The sequence below is a fragment of the Pipistrellus kuhlii genome, unplaced genomic scaffold (genome assembly GCF_014108245.1).
Source record: "Pipistrellus kuhlii isolate mPipKuh1 unplaced genomic scaffold, mPipKuh1.p scaffold_m20_p_2, whole genome shotgun sequence".
NCBI lineage: Eukaryota > Metazoa > Chordata > Mammalia > Chiroptera > Vespertilionidae > Pipistrellus > Pipistrellus kuhlii.
Genome location: NW_023425515.1, coordinates 161,395,644 through 161,413,597, shown reverse-complemented (window position 1 = coordinate 161,413,597; position 17,954 = coordinate 161,395,644). Strand labels below are relative to the sequence as shown.

Below are 17,954 nucleotides of genomic sequence, written 5' to 3'. Positions count from 1 at the left end.
ACCAGGATATTTTGCAAGTAAAATAGCATGCTTTTATTTTTTATTTTATTTTTAATATATATTTTATTGACTTTTTACAGAAAGGAAGGGAGAGGGATAGAGAGTTAGAAACATCAATGAGAGAGAATATCGACCAGCTACCTCTTGCACCCCCTCCCCCCCCACGGGGGATGTGCCCACAACCAATGTACATGCCCTTGACCAGAATCGAACCTGGGACTTTCAGTCTGCAGGCTGACACTCTATCCACTGAGCCAAACCGGTTTTGGCAAAATAGCATGCTTTTAAAATTTCCACCAAAACAATAGGTATAAAAGGGTACTGCTCAGAGCAAATAGTGAAGAGTGTTCCTCCTGTATTTCTTCTTACTGCTATGTTATTTATTTTTTATTTTCTCTTTCTTTATAATGACAGTTTTATAAGACCAGAAAAATTTCCTCTTTTGTTTGCTATATTTCTAGTGTATATGGAAGTGCTTGGTACATGCTAGATATTTGATATCCAGGGAGTTAAATAAAATTCATAATTAACTGCCTCTCACTATTATTTTTATGAGTGTTTGAACTATCCTATTGAGAGATACCATTTGTAGTGTCATAATTCTTTGTTTAGGTAATATATTTTGTATTTCAAAATTTATAATATAATAGCTGCTCTGGCTTCATTTCCTTCAACATTTGGATAAAAAGGAGATATGATCTTTATTTATATTGCGGTAGATTACTAGGTGTCCCTAGTAGTTTTTCTTGCCTGTAGGGGAAAATGTTGGTTTCATAAGAGCCCCTGCTTTTCAGCTTCTGGGAATGGGTACTTACCTGGTGTTTGGAATATTTAAAATGCTCTCAGGTGGAGAATAAATGCTTGCCTGGATCCTCAGGAGAACTTGTAGGACTTTGTATACATATTTTAAATTCACAATGGCAAGTGCACCCCAACCAATTCATCTTCACCTCTGTAGTTAGGGCAGGTAAATCGGTGTTTAGAAAAAATTATTATTGGTCTTGCTGACACTGAGGGTTAACAGCCTTCTGGCATTCTCTCAAGGTATTTCCTGTAGCTTTCGGTTCACTCCATGTGACTAGGATTTCTGGATTATTGCAGTGAATTTACTTTTAACTCATACTGAAAGTACATGAAAATGAAAGTTCTACAGAGGAAGGAGAAAAATTGTCATTTCTTAGTTACAAGATGAAGGGCAACTATGAGGTTAATTACATTACATGTTCCAGTAGATGTAATTTACATTAATTTAGAGTTGGTTTTCAGCAGCATTTTTTTTTTCTATAAAGCTTTTCATTCAATAATTTAAGGTCTTTCTTCCTAAAGTATTTTTGCCAAAATATAGTTTTTAAATCAAAGGAATAAAATGGGGTTTTTTTTTTTTTATAGAAACTAGGAAAAAGTTTTTCTCAGAAGTTAATCTGTGTTCTTATGATAAAATGTAAACTGAACAAACTCAATTACTTTTCGGGCCTTTTCTTTACAGCCGAGATGTTTCAGTAACAATATAACCTACACTATTTATTCCATTAATTCACTTTGTTTGGCAGTTAATCATTGTGTCCCTGGTAGAATCAGAAGGTATAGAGTATTTTTGTTGCCAGTGGAAATGGGGTCCTTGTGATGTTGGGAGAAAAGCATTTTGGAGACCATGCATGAGAGGATAAGGGGTACTAGCAAGGTTTATTAAAGCTGGAGCAAACACAAAGCACTGCCCCAGGTTCAGCTCTGTCCTGCTGTGACGAAGTCTAGCCCTGTCTTCATTGAGCCCATAGGAAAGGTCAGGGTCCAGAAATTCTGTGCCATTGGTTCAGTTCAGTTCACTGCAGTCTCTGCCTTTATCCAGCTAGCTTAGCATCTGCTCCTGGCTGTTCTTCCATGGTGCCATGTTACCATATCCAGTACTCCGGCTTGCACTTGGAGCATGGTTATAGTTCAAAATGGCTGTGAGGCCCTCATGGCTGCTACATAGAGAGGGGAGAAATAATGTGCAGAAAGATATATAGGTAGGTAGCTAGATAGATACGGATTTGTTGTTCCATTTATTTATGAATTCATTAGTTGATTCTGGTGTGTGCCTGAGGATTAAACCTTCATCCTTGGCATCTCAGGACAATGCTCTAACTAGTAGAGATACCCAACTAGGACTGAAGAATAATCTTTCTAATTACTCTCTAATTTGTCTTTTGGTCATAGAGCATCCTGATTTTTATTTATTTTAACAGTGTATTTGTTTCATCTCTTTCAAAAAAGAATATTTTTCTAAATATTGGGATTATTGTCTTCCAGACTTTAGAAAATACCATTCCATTGTCTTTTTATTTCCTTAGTTTCTATTGTGAAATCATCTATCAATTTTATTATTTCTTTCTCACAGGTATTCTGTTATTTTTCCAATGGTTCCTTTTAATAGCTCATGTCTGTCTTTTCCTATAGCTTTATTTTGATGTGTCCAACTGTATGTGTATGTATGTGTGTGTGTGTGCATTTTAAAATATATTCTGCTTTGTATTTGTATCTTGATATCTTTCTTTGCATACATTTTTAGACATTACCTTTTTGAGTATTCCCTTGCCCCTTTCTCTGCTCTCCTTTGTAAATCCAATTACAGTGTTAGGCCCTCTTACTCTATCTCTTTTCTTCTCCTTTTTCTGTTCTTTAACTTTTGGCTTTCGGTGCTTCTCTCAAAAAAAATTTTTTTTGGTCTCCCAATTCTAAAAATCTCTCTTGGGTCATTTGTAATTTGTTGATAAAACCCATTCACTGTGTTTAATTTTGGGTTATTTTATTTTTGTTAAAATTTTTTCATTCTGTTTATAGTGGTCTTCAGTTAGCTGTTAAACATTCTCAATCTTATATTTTATTTTATTGAGCATATTAAGCATATTTTAAGTCTCAGTCTGATAAACTTTTTTGTTCTTTCTGAATCTCCTGTTTATATGCTTTTATTTTCTGTGATCTCTTTGTTTTTTATCTAAATGCTTATTTTTTTCTACTGACTTGGTCAGTTTTCATTGAATGTCAGACTTTGAATATAAAAATTATAGAAATAATTTGAAACGGAGAATATTTTCCTTCCTGACCTTTACTTGTGGTAAAGACTTGTGATTGTTTTAGCAGATTACTAGGGGGCACAAGCATTTCTGGATTACCTTAATTCAGATAGGATTTTGTATGATTCAGATTTATGCCTCAGTTACTGTCTTAGTATGTTTGGCCTGCTACAACAAATATCATAGACTAGTAGGCTTATAAACAATAGAAATGTATTTCTCCCAGTTCTGAAGTTTGGAAAGTCCCAGATCAAGGCATCAGTAGTTTCCATGTCTAGTGAGGGTCTGTTTTCTATTCATTGTTGGCCATCTTCTCTGTGTGTTCTCATGTGGTGGAAGGAGCAGGAAAGCTCTCTAGGGTCTCTGTTATAAGGACACTAATTCCATTTATGACTTTACTCTAATTATCTCCCAATGGTGCGAACTCCAAATATTACAGTGGGGGTTAGGATTTCAGCATATGAATTTTAGGGGCTACAAATATTCAGTGTATATCTATTTTTAGTTTATTCTTTACTCTTGTGGTTTATCTTTCCAAGATCCAGTTCTATAGTCTAGCTCAGTGGTCGGCAAACTCATTAGACAAAATATCAACAGTACGACGATTGAAATTTCTTTTGAGAGCCAACTTTTTTAAACTTAAACTATATAAGTAGATACATTGTTATTAACTTAATTAGGGTACACGCAAGCTGGCCTTTGCTAAAAACTCAAGAGGCCAAAGAGCCTCATGTGGCTTGCGAGCTGCAGTTTACTGACCACTAATCTAGCTAGTTAATCAGGCCATTGTCTCTGCTCTGTCTTCCCACGGCCGTGGTACTCCAATATGTGTTCCTCTACTTCATGAGATTATTAAAAGCTATGAGAGAACAGAGGATTTTTAAGGCAATGAAAATACTATAAATATTATTTATAATGATGGAAATATGTCATTATACATTTGTCCAAACCCACAAGGAGTTAACAATACGGCAAACTGTGGACTTTGGGCAATTATGATATGGCAGTGTAGGTTCATCCTTGGTAAAAAACAAAATGTAACATTCCCGTGAGTGATGTTGATAATGGGGAGGCTGTGCATGTGTGGGGGCTGGGAATACATGGGAAATCTCTGTAACTCCCTCTCAATTGTGTTGTAAAAGTAAGACTACACTAAAAAAATAATAATAATAAAGTCTTTAAAAAATCAGAAAGAAAACCCCACTGAGAGTGGGGGATTAATCTATATTATAGATTCGTAAAGTCACAAGAAACATATCAACAATATACATATCAACAAGTAGGTCCTCGGGTTACGTCGGAGATCCGTTCCTATGGTGCTATGTAATGTGATTTTCGTTGTAAGTCTGAACCCACCTACATAAGCATCTACCTCACTCACATAGAGCACATACACAGCAGTAATGAAGTGGCACAGTAAAAAAATTTAAAAGAAAGATAACAATTCCTGACCTTTATTTGTGGTAAATAAATAATAAAAAACATAAAGTACATATGTACATAAGTGCAAATGACAAAACTTTTTTTTTATAAATAAATGGGAGATGGTGACATAACCACAAAATGACATATGTTGAATACCATGTAATTCGAGGACCGTCTGTATATGTGTACACACACACACACACACACACACACATACATAGTCTACTCAACAATTACTTTGACTTTTAGATACTTCTATAGTAAAGTAACTAACTTTTGTTTGTTATTAATTTGTTAAACTTTCAGATGATACAGCATTGTTTGAGTTGATTCAACTAGTTCCACCAGGTACTGTATTATATTTGATAAGGTAATTGACATGTGAACCCATTTTAATGAAATGCTTTTTAAATATCTCATATTTTCCTCTTCTTCCCAAATTAAGAACAATGTTGAATTTCTAGTATTCGTCCACTATGTGTAAAATGTCAATAAACCAAAATAATACATATGGAAAGATCGACATAAGTGGCATTTGAACACACTGTTCTAAAATTGAATCAGTAGTAATGATCGAAAGCAAATATCTATAATATACATATATATTATATAATATATATTATAAATATTATATATAATATATATAATATATATAATATATATAATATATATTATAATATAATATATATATATTATTCTAATGTATTTTGTGACTTTCATAAAAATTGACTGTTAGGTTTTTGTGATTTTTCTAAAACTATATGCTTTTTTGATAGTTATCTGTTTTTGTTTATTGACTGCTATTGGGAATTGAGGGAAATAAAATCTTACCTATTTAGCAAACATTACAAATCCCTAGAATAGGTAGAGTTACAATATGGAGGATAGTTTTGTTTCTATTATTGATATCTATGATTATAGAAGAAATCTGTCTTAATCAAGTACTTATTTATGTGAAAAATAGAAAACTTCATTTATTGAAAACTAGTTATTTTAAAAATTTTGAATATTAAATATATATCTAATTCAGATAATCACAAATTCCAGAAAATGTCTCTATATATTTTTTCAATATATAATCTAATAACTTATAGTGGCAGGTGGAAAAGAATGGGAGATAGAAAAATTTATAGAGATTGTAATTAAATTTCAAATCTGTGAATGTCATAGCAACTTAATACATTTACAGAGCTTCTTTTTCTAAGGAACTCACAGGTACTCATTAAATTTAGATGAATATTCTCCCTTCTACAAAAGGAGGAAGGGATAATCAGTAATATGTGCTAAATGTCTGAATAAGGAAATGTGTTACTCTATTGAACATAACTTTAATTTTCTTTTCATATAAAAAACAAACAAACAAACAAACAAAACTATGACCCTGAAGCAGGTATTTCAGTAAGGCATCAGGCATTTATATATTGTACCTGATAATTTGGTTTCTAAATAGAATATTTTGTTAAAATTTGAATCACAGGGTATCTTTCTTGTAGTGGGTGAAACACTGTCTACATATGATGAAAATACACGAGATTTTATGTTCCCGGGTCCAAACCAACTTTCTGGACACCATGATTCAAATCGCCAGGTTACCATGAGGAGGATTTCTGGCCTTCGAGTAAGTGCTTATTATTTTCTTAGTTAATTTGTGATGCAGGATCAATGTTAAAAACCGCCACTGAGCCCTCAATACCTTTACCCCTCCTCCCACCATTCCTGTCTGTCTCTCTGTCTCTCTTCTCTCTTTTGTCTCCTTAAAAGAAAGGCCAATAAACATTTGGAACGATGCTCAATTTCATTAATATTTAAGGAAATCTTAATTAAAACAACTATGTGACTTCATTTGTATAGCCATAAAATGGTAAATTTTAATAAATATCACAATATCAAAAGTGTGAAAAAAAGGAAACTCTAATGCTGCTATGCCACATAAATGGGAACAATCACAATTCAGAATTATCTAGTAAAGGCAAAGATTCTCATAGCCTATGATGTTCTAAATATATATGTTAGAGATATATTTTCACTGTTATACTAAGAGTCTTCTTAGAAATGTTCTTTAATCCACTGTTTATAATAGTGAAAAATTTAAGTGCTCATGAGAAGGAATTTAGCTAGATTAATTACTATACTATGTTCATGTAATGGAAATGTCTACTCTAATAAAAAAGAAACATGCAAATTACCATCACTCCACTATGCTACCAGCCAATCAAAGCGAGTATGCAAATTAACCTGAAAATATGGTGGCAGCCCTCCCCCTGTCTGCTGCTCCAGGCCTGTGGGGGTCCAAGAAGTCTGGTGCCAGCGCCTGAGGCTGGCTACAGCCTGGGAGATGAAGAGGCTGCCTGCCCCCTGATCCCAGGACGCAGACAGCAGCAGAAGCTTCACATCCACCTGCCCCACGTCCTGGGAGGAGACAGAGAAACCAGTCCCAGTGCCTAAGGCTGGCTGCAGCCTGAGAGATGAGAAGCCACCTGCCCAGTGATCTCTTGTCGCAGCCAGCTGGAGAAGTCACCCACACTGCATCCCAGGGAAGATGGAGAAGCTGCCTGCCTGTGGTCCAGGCGCCAGCACCTGCGCTGGCTATGGCGTGGTAGACAAAAAGCCGCCCACTCTGTGGCTGGCTGTGACCTGGGAGAAGGAGAAGCCACCCACCCTGCATCCCGTGTGGCTGCAGCTGGCCGCGGGCTGACCAGAGGGAGGGAAGTCCAGATCCCGGGTGCCTGTGGTCAGCTGGAGGATGGAATCCTATGTCCCAAATGTGGGGCCCAGGCAGAGGTGGTTAGGGGCAATCAAGCCAGCAGGGGAGCAGTTAGGGATAATCAGGGTGGCAGGCAGAAGAAGTTAGGGGCAATCAGGCAGGCAGGCCAGTGGTTAGGAGCCAGCAGTTCTGGATTGTGAGAGGGATGTCTGACTGCCAGTTATCCCCGAGGGGTCCCAGATTGGAGAGGGTACAGGCCGGGCTGAGGGACACTCTTCCCACTCTCCCCCACCCCCCATGCATGAATTTTGTGCACTGGGCCACTAGTATATTTATATTTATAAGCTGCATTACGACAACAGACTCCCCATCCTTCTTCCAACTTCTTTCAGCTTTCATTGGATGATTTCAAAATATTTTCATCCCTTAAAATGTCTTTCTTTTAGAGAAAATGAGAAGAGCCCCTGCTGTTTCAAAGAAGAAAAAAGCAAAAGTTAGCTAACTTGAAATAATTTGGATTTTTTTTTTTTTTACTAACTTTAAATATGTACTAGAGTAATCTGAGAAAGAAGAGAGAGGTAATAGATGAGTCAATGTGTTGAATTAAGTAATTTCTCCTATAGGGGTGAGTTTATGATTGCTCTATCCTAGTAAATAACAACTTCTGCTTGCTGAAAGTATAAACATTGACTAACTAGCAAATCTATGGAAATATACCTCCTTTGGGATATTTTCAGAATCCATTAGACCTTCTTTACTAGGAAAACCTTCAAGAGTGTTTCAGGAACTGTCAAGAAACTTGCAATGAAAAAAGTACCTGATTTTAAATTATGATCTTTTAAAAATAATTTAAAGTGCTGTATTACACCGAACTGGCAATATAAACATAAGAGTGTGGACCATTAACAGTTATCTTTCTTAATTTAATTTGAATTATTTTTACGTATATTCAGAAGATAATGCATTACTAAGGCAATATATAATATGAGCCTTCTGGTTAATGGTAGTATGAAGAGAAAGGTTGGCCAATTCCTCTCTCCACACAAAATAAATATAAAACTGGACAAAATTGTCACAAACAGCAGTTTAAGGATCCTGGAAGCTGACTGGCAAGGTAATTGAGACAAAATAGATCAAGAGTGTTTATGCTTGGTGTGGTGATGACGGTGATGGTGACGGGGGAGGGGGGGGAGGGGGGGGAGCGGGGGGGGATGGGCAGGGATTGAAGAGAGAGAAGAGGGCATAGAAGGGATAAAGGGTGATGGGGAAAAATAAAATAAGAGTGTTTATGCTTGAATAACTGCTAAAGCTTTGGGTTAAAATGGTGGGAGTATGTGGCTTTCTTGCCTGGGACTGCTCCCTCCCCCTATGTGGCCAGAGAGGATTGTGGCTTTACCAAACCTGGGTCTGCGCAGGAAAATCAGCTTTTTTTCCTGCAGGAGTCAGAATTAATTTGGGGCAGAGAGACTGTGATATTGTGATTTATAGTAAATAAATATTTAATGTTCACCCCCTTTCTGGTACAGAGCTCCTAAAACCCTTAGAATTTCTAAGTCATTAGATCATTGTTAATTAGGTGATTTTTTTTTTTTATTTGTTTCAGAGAGAGGAAGGGAGAGGAATAGAGAGAGAAAGAAACATCAATGATGATGAGAGAATCATTGGTTGGCTGTCTCCTGCACACCCCTACTGGGGATTGGAGCCCAAACCCTGGGTATGTGCCCTGACAGGGAATTGAACCCAAGACCTTCTGCTTCATAGGTCAACACAACCACTGAGCCACATTGGCTGGACTTAGGTGATTTCTAGAAAGCCCTAGGTAACCCAAGGAAGAGGATTGGAACTTTCAGCCCCACCCTAGACTTTTAGGGTGGTTAAAGGGGCTGGAGATTGAGTTTAGTTACCAATGGCCAGTGATTTAGTCAATCGTGTCTATGTAACAAGGCTCCATAAATACCCAAAAGGCCTGGGTTCAGAGATCTCCCATATTGGTGAACATGTGGAGAGTGGAGCAGGAAGAGTGATGTGCCCAGCGAAGGCATAGGAGATCTGTATCCCCACATACTCTGCCCTGCAAATATCTTCCATCTAGGTCAGTGGTCGGCGAACTCATTAGTCAACAGAGCCAAATATCAACAGTACAATGATTGAAATTTCCTTTGAGAGCCAAATTTTTTAAACTTAAACTATATAGGTAGGTACATTGTTTTAACTCAACTAGGATACTCCTAAGCTGGCCTTTGCTAAAAACTTAAGGAGCCAGAGACCCATGTGGCTCATGAGCCACAGTTTGCCGACCACTGATGTAGGTGTTCATCTGTATACTTTATATGGTAACAGCAAACTGTTATTCTGAGTTCTGTGAGCAACTTCTAGCACAATAACTTGCCTAGAGTAGGTACATAAATGCCTCTTGATTGAACTGAATGAATGAATTGCATCTGATTTGTAGACTTCATAGAGTGACATTTGAGACGGTGTGATAACTTTATATATCAACTTGATTAGGTTATGGCACCCTGCTGTTTGGTCAAACAGTAGACTAAGTATTACTGTGAGGATATTTGTAGATGTTATTAATATTTCCAATCAGTTTATTTTAAAACTTTGTGGCTGGATCACAAGAATTTGCCAACTTTGTTTGGTTCCACCTCACATTACACAGTGTCACAAAGTATCATATTTTAAAAAGATATTAGCTTGTAAGAACATGTAATAAATTACTTCAAAATGCCACGGGTACTTAATTTTAAAGCGTGCTTTTAACATTTATGTAAAATGTTTTTTGTACTCATTCAATAGAAACTTATCTGGCCACGGTAAAGCTAGTAATAAAACTACTGGTTCGCAATGTGTTAATTACAGGAGATTGCTCTTGATAATGTTGTTGAACCTCATCCAAATAATTGAATGCCTGAAGAGCAAAAACAGAGGTTTCCTGGAGAATACGGAGTCCTGCCTCAAGTATAGAAACACTGCCTGAGCTCCCAGCCTGCTGGTTGGCTTGTGGTATCAACTTTAGCCTGAGTTTACAACGTGCCAGCCTGCCCTATGGGTCTGGGACTTCTCTCTCTCTCTCTCTCTTTCTCTCTCTGGGTTTAATTTACATATTAGAGGAATGCAAATACTTTGTGGTAAGATGGTAGACTATAGTGCTTTTAAAATATGTCCACATATTTTGGGTACTCCTCTATTGAAAAGTTAGCTGAACTCCTTTTATCTGTGCGCTGTACTTCGTGAATCTAACAAATAGAATATGGCAGAAGCATGAGTGTTACACTTCTGAGACAACATCACAGAAGGATCGTGACTTCCTCCTTGCTTTGCTCTTGGATCACACTGTCTGGGGAGAACTGGCTGCCATGTCATGAGGACACTCAGGCAGCCACATGGAGAGGTTTATTTGATGTGGAGCTGAGTCCTTGCTAAAAGTTAGAGAAGAACTGAGGCCTGAAGCTGTGAACAAGCCTTCTCTAGATGCAAACACTTCAGTTCCAGGAAAGCCTTCAGGTAACTGCAGCCCAAAGACATCTTGATTGCAATCTCAAGAGATTGTGAGCCAGAACCACTCAGTTCAGCATCCTACACCTTCCTACCCCATAGAAACTGTGTGAAGTAATAAGTGCTTACTGATGTTTTAAAGTGCTAAGCAATACGTTATCAGTAATAGATAACAAAACATAACGGATGTTATTAATAGTAGATATGTTTGCAGAAAAACAATCCGCTTAATTTTTAGGCAAGTCAGATTTGTTTTTCTGTAGCATGTGTGATGTTTGAAACTTTAAACTTAGTAGGTCAAAGACTAGGCTTGTAGAGGACAAATGTAGGCACCTTTGGTCAGTTTCTGCCTTCTATCTGTATTAGAGAGAAGCCGCACTGAGAACAGAAAATATCTTTAAATGTTTTGGTGAAGGCATAACTTGAATGCTTCCAAATGTTTTCTCAGGTGCTTTGTGACTGTTCCTTTGAATTTCACCATTTGTCTTCTCTTATCTCAAAAAAGTGAATAGATCTGAATGTAAGCTATATTATAGGGGAAAATGTTACCGATTCCTCTTCTTATTTTTGACAACTGCATATCCAGGAGCTATGATTTTTTTTTTTTAACATGAAGAGACTATCGACAGTATTTTTTGATTATGTAATTAGATGTGTTTTTAGTTGTAAAAGCAAAAAGAGCTGAAATTCATGAAGTATTTTTATGTATCTATGACTTTAATATTGTATCGTAGTTTTAAAATCTTTAAAGAAATTTGATAGGGAAATACTTAAAAAATGTATCATTTATTTCATAAAAGTAGTATAATCAACTTGTAAGTGAATCACAAACAGTGAAACTGTTTCCAGCTAACATTTAGCAGCATTATGTTGTCTTTATCTTCAATAGGAAGCCCCTCGCCAGTTTGGCTGTGGATAGAGTATCAGCCTGGACTGAAGGGTCTCAGGTTCGATTCCAGTCAAGGGCACTTACTTAGGTTGCAGGCTCGATCCCTGGCTCTGGTCAGGGCATGTTCAGGAGGCAACCAATCGATGTGTTTCTCTGACATCAATGTTTCTTTCTCTCTGTCTGCCTCCCTCCCTCCCACTCTCTCTAAAAATCAATGGAAAAAATATTCTCGGGTCAGGATTCACAACAACAACAAAACAGTGAAATGTCTAAAAATGCCTCTTTCTCCCCTCAGGGAATTGCTCCAAAGCTGGAATTTTCTACAACCTCAGTGATTACTGAATGTCTGATAAGTTCAAGGAAGTGCCGCACTCAGGTTAGTCATTTAAAGTATTTAATGGTTTAATTTATCTGTTCATATTTATGGGCATTTGGCAAGCAGTATTATTATTAATTTACTGTAGCTGTTTTCACTTTTTTTTTTTTTTTTTTGGTCCATCTTTAGTTTAGGGATAATAATTATCATATGTTTTAGCAGTTTGGTTACATATTTTTTAAACATTTTTAAACTTTATTTTTATTGTTGACATTATTATAGATGTCCCCATTCCTCTTCCCCCACTTTGCCCAACTCCACCCAGCCCCTGCCACCCCTTCCCTCTTGCCATCACCACATTGTCATCTGTGTCCATGGGTTATGTATATATGTTACATATGTTCTTTGGCTAAATCTTAATAAACGTGAGAGTGAAAGGTCTGCTACACATGATAGTTGGTGCAGGATGTTATTAAAAAAACAAACAAAAACTGTATGGGCCTTTCTTTAATGCCAAGAAATGAGGCTGTCAGAAAGATCTTGAGATCAAGACATCCCCGAGAACTAGATTGGAAGCTTCTATAAATCTTACAGAGGCTACAGGTTACTTCAGAAAGTTCCAAGGATACCTTTTAAGCAAATATGACTGAGGTTTCAGTCTGGGATACTGGTGTTTAGTGAATGCGTTTTCTTGAATGTGTCTAATTCCTTAAGGGACTATTCCTCAGTTTGGCGAGGTTACTGTTACTATCAGATCAAGTGAACCTCAGACACTCCAGCCTAAGTACCTTCTATATTTTTGAAAACTGCCTTTAGTGAACTGAGATATCTGGCTCTAATATTCCATTCTGGTCTTGCTCCTTGAATTATCAGGGTCGTCTTGCTACCTTGTCCAGAGGTTATCTCTTAATGCTTAGGCATCACTCCTATGTGGATGCATAATGACCAGGTAACAATGACCAGCCTGTGACGAAGAGCCAGGGATATATAAAGCCCTGAGGGCCCAAGCAGGCAGGACGGGGCCTACGATGGAAAGAGTGAAGTCTTAATTTACTGCTTTATCGGTTTTAGAGTAAATTTGCTGGAGATGATAACTCTGACTTAAACTAAGAAAGGTAAAACATAGTTATAAAATTATCAAAGGGATAGTATCTTATTGAGCAATATATTTAATACATCAGAATTTGGCTATGGTTATTTGTCTTTTTTAAATGCAAGCTGAAACACAGCTGTTAGAGTTCTAGCAGTTTATACTTACTGAATGTAGAGATATGTTTTTGACTTGTTTTTGATATACACACTGCACACTTGTTAGAAGTTGTAAATTGTTAGAAATGTCTTACATGGACTCAGACAACATTTTTCTCTCCACATTAAGATGACATGCCAATTTAGAGGGTGGTTAAAGAAGTCTTTTTCTGTCTGGAGTAAAGCATATACACAGAAAAGCACACATGTTCTAAGAGTACAGCTTGGTGGAAGAGTCCTTTCGAAATGTAAAACTATCTCCAGAGTCTCCCCATTAGTACTTCATTTTCCTCGTAAGCATTTGGGAAGTCTTGTTTTAACATGATTTTTTTACAGAAAGGAAGAGAGAGGGATAGAGAGTTAGAAACATTGATGAGAGAGAGACATCGACCAGCTGCCTCTTGCACACCCCTTACTGGGGATGTGCCTGCAGCCAAGGTACATGCCGTTGACCAGAATCAAACCTGGGACCTTTCAGTCTGAAGGCTGACGCTCTATCCACTGAGCCAAACCAATTTCGGCTAACATGCTATTTCAATATTTATCATTTGTTCTTTATTAAACAGAGATGGAAGAGAATAGGTTTTGGTGTCAGACAGATCTGGGTTCAGGTTTTTCATAGGCTATTTTAAAGATTAAATTGGAAACTTTGCCTGGCACATAATATTTAATGAATTAATTTTGTGGCTGTTACTAGGTTATTTTAAAGATAATTGGTAGAGATCAGAAGATAATAGTTGAAATATAAAATGGAAAACATTGTGTGATAGGCCCAAAGAGTATATACATTTACATTAAAATTATGAATGTTAACAGCCAGAATTATAATCTTATTTGAACTTATTTGAAAATGTAATAAATATACTTTTTAAAAAAGTGAATATTAGTTACAGTTAAAATGTTAACAGCTTTAAAGCATTTTCAGATTCAAATATAAAAATAAGACAAACCACTTTAATTGTTAGGAGAGGTGTCCATAAAATCATAAAAATTATTGAGATTATTGAGGTTTACAATGCTTATAATCTTTATTTCTTTTGGCACATTTCAAATTGAATGTTTTGTCACCAATTAGATTTACTGGGGGGAAAAAAAGTAAGCATATTATTGTGATTTTCTGGAATAAAACTAGTTTTCAACTTTTTTTTTTTTTTAAGCTACTGCAAAGTAGAATTCATTATTAGTTAAATATCAATATATGCTTTACTAATATGTTTGTTAGTCTGCCGTGTCACATAGTTTTTGCTGTGTAAAAAGACATACTGACTTAGTGGCTTAAAACAAAATGTTTCTCACAGTTCTGTGGGGATTGGCTGGTGATTCTTTTGGTCTGGACCGATTAGGCTAGGGCTGAATCATCTGGAATGGCTTCATTCACATCTTTCTCAGTAAGCTGCCTTTTTGGCCCAGGAAGAGACTTCACATTTCTGGCAACTGGCTTTATTTCAGCTGAGGCAATGGCCACAGATACTCATCATGTTGTAGGCTAACTCTGCTCAGTTTGGCTCTACCACATAGTGGCAGGAAGGTTCTTAGGCATAAAAGACAGCAAGTATTTTTCAAGTCTCTCTGAGTCTCATGTGCTATTATGCTGTTGGCCAAAGGAGCAAGCCATTATGTCAGCAGTATAAACAGCACTTGCTTTGCATTTTATTGGCATTAATAGGGTGCATTAAGGAGTGAGGAGAGTTAAGACAACAGGTTTCTATTGTAGATATATTACTATTTGTAACTTCTAGTAGAACTTAACATTTAAAAAATGAAAAGAGAAGGTGGGGTTTATTACTTCAGCTTTGGTATAATCAGAGGTGGATAAGTAGGAACTTTACAGCTTTTCTAAAGTGAATGATCACAGGCTCATCTGGGTCTGGAGGTAAAAGATACTGAAATGTAGGAAGGTCTGGGGAATGAGGTCTAGGGACTGAAGGGCTGAGAGGGCCAATAACAGATTCAGGGAGAATAAACGAAGTAGGTTAAGGAAAACGTTTTGGTGAGCAAGGGATTTCAGAGTTTGGGATGTCATGGGTCTGTATAATGATGAAATCTAAGAAAAGTACTAGAAGATAGTTAAAGCTGAGAAATAGAAAGCCTCAGTTCAAGACCTTAGAAAAATTCATTGCTTGAACATTTTATTAAACCTTAAAGTTCCTTTTATGTGCTACCATCCTTGCCTTTGTGAATCAGTGTGATGTCATAGAGGCAGATGAAATGGGCTAAGGTAGGAAAATTCTGAATTACTTGTTGAAGTCACTGAACAAGGTGGGAGAAGGGCCAAGAGCCAAAAAAGATGAAGAAATATGTTGCTGATGGTTTGTATGAAACTCATGGACTTATTTTTCCAATTAGGAAAATATTTTTTTTCCTCTTTATCTACTTTTAAAGAATATTTTATTTTTCTCCCTTTTATTTCACATTTTTATTTTCTTAGAATAGTTACCTTTAGCAAATAGGGAAGGGTATTAAGAAAGTAGAAAGTGGGGTAGGATTGATGGTTTTCTAAAGTGATTAAAGTTAGGAGGACATTGAAGATTCTAAACTGCCCTAATATTCTCATTTTTTCTAATATTGGAAAGCTCATAATTCTAGAAAGAGAGTGAAGAGGTCTTATTTACTTACTAGAGGCCCAGTTCATGAAATTCATGCACTGGTAGGGTCCGTAACAGGTGCCGGCTGCCAGCTGGGTACTCCCTCCCTTCCCCCCATAGGCACCGCCAGATGACCTCTTGGTAGAGGGGACAATTTGCATACTATGCTTTTATTATATAGGATAACACATCTTTTAATGCATTTATAAGGCAGAGACTAAATAAAATGTTATCTTAATAATGCAAAAAATTTAGAATCACATTTAAAAAAATTTAGACTGATAACTTTTTTTTAGAAGATAGAATGCTAATCATTCCAGTTTATTACATGTCTTTTATACATTTTTACTTTTATAACAAATATGGAACCAGAATTAAATTGGTATGGTTATCCTCCTCCTCCTATATAATAAAAGGGTAATGCGCAAATTGACCAAACAGCAGAACGACCTGTCGCTATGACACGCACTGACCACCAGAGGGAAGACACGTAGCACAGGAGCTGGCCCCTGGTGGTCAGTGTGCTCTCACAGGGAGAGGGCCACTCAACCACAAGCCAGGCTGACAGCTAGGGAGCGCAGCAGCGCTGTGCTAAGGATGTCCCACTGCTAAACGGCACAGGCCAGGCTGAGGGCCCCCCTCCCATCCTGGGACCCCCTCACATTTCTCCCCTCTTCTCCCCCCCCCCCCCCCCGTGCATGAATGTTATGCACCAGGCCTCTAGTGAATTATAAATTTATAGTTTGGTGGAGATCTTAAAATCCTAATCACTTTGTATAATTCAAGTAATATATTTCATGAAAACATGTTCTTCAGATTTTCACATTTATACTTCTATATATTTATAATCATAGCATATGAATAAAACTTATTTTAATAGTTTTCTCAATAAAGATGTCATATCAATTAGACATGTGTATTTGTAATATTAATATAAATCCTCTTAAATTATATAATTACTTGAATACTTAATTATAACCAATAAATCAATGTTAGCATTAACTTTTTTTAGTATACTGAAAAGTAACTTTTCTGACTTTGTTTCCTAGATTTTTCAAATGATTAAATGTTGGGTTTTCTTTTTCATAAAGTATTTGTTAAACTTCGAAGGAAGGTTCACATAGTATTCTTAATTGACTTACAGACAGAGTTTTCTAGGAGAATTTGAGTTTGACCATGGTAGAAACAGAGTCTGCTTTCCTCTCACCTCCAAGTCTTCAGCACAGTGGACTAGACTAGGATATGCACAAATAGGAAAGACTAATCTAATTGGCTTTGATAGATTACACTGCTATAAATTTATTTTAAAAATATATATCTATTTACATTTATCTATCTTTCTTCTACCCAACTACATTTTATTTTCTGTGTTTAGGATAAATATATTTACCATACGACTCCAGTTGAAAAACCACACGGCAGACTGCAATTCAGAACATCAAGATCTCAAAAGAAAAAATCCAAGTCACCTGAGAGAAGTAAATATTGCGTAAATGCAAAAAGCTACGAACAGCCTACGATTTCTTCAAAATCACACTCTCCATCTCCCTACACAAAAAGACGCATGTGTGAGCTATCTGAAGACACCAGGCGGCGGCTGGCCCACTTAAATCTGGGACCCTATGAATTCAAAAAAGAAACAGATAAACCTCCATTTGTGATTAGACATGTACGTGTTCTCTTAAACATTTCCATTTGAAACTGAACTAATCTGCTCTTTCACAAAAATATTATTCTAAGACTTCTTTCAACTTCTAGCCTATGTTAATAATTTTCTTTCCTGAATTGTTAGCCTAGCAATCTAAAATGGAAAATTAACTGGGAATAAAAGAACATTCTTTTGTCAGTTTTTAAACCTGACAAAGATCAAGCTCCACTATGAATGTCATATTAAATTCTCTACCCATTTCCTTTTTTCTTATACTGTATATAGCATAATAATTGTACTGATTGAACTTAGATGTAATTGATGTTAGTACAAAAATGGCAGAACAGAGTTTTAAAAGGGGTCTTAGTTATCTTTATGAAAAGGAAGACCCTCTCCCTAATTTTTCTCCAGCCTTTTAAAAAATTATAATGGAAAGTAAGTTTTCTTTAAAATTACGTTTCCTGTGTAAACTTTAAATAATGAATGGATCTTTGAAGCAGATTGTTATTTTGACAGTGATGGGAAGGCCTTTGAAAATGAAGAGCATTAACTTACGGGTAGCATAGTTCTAATCTTTCTATGCAG

At 36.5% G+C, this 17,954-nt stretch overlaps 1 protein-coding gene across 5 annotated transcripts in view; it reads left to right on the top strand.

Moving 5' to 3' along the window:
• The window catches only part of SPATA6 (spermatogenesis associated 6), a 56,265-nt gene that overhangs the window by 12,004 nt on the left and 26,307 nt on the right, over positions 1 to 17,954 (top strand). For 4 of the 5 annotated variants that reach the window (XM_036444813.2, XM_036444810.2, XM_036444814.2 and 1 more), the window contains exons 4-7: positions 4,785 to 4,826; positions 5,972 to 6,096; positions 11,868 to 11,948; positions 17,097 to 17,390. In XM_036444813.2, coding sequence (XP_036300706.1) covers positions 4,785 to 4,826; positions 5,972 to 6,096; positions 11,868 to 11,948; positions 17,097 to 17,390 — 542 coding nt within the window. Of the gene's footprint in view, positions 1 to 4,784; positions 4,827 to 5,955; positions 6,097 to 11,867; positions 11,949 to 17,096; positions 17,391 to 17,954 lie in introns of all 5 variants that reach the window. The other variant, XM_045584579.1, reaches the window with a different exon arrangement.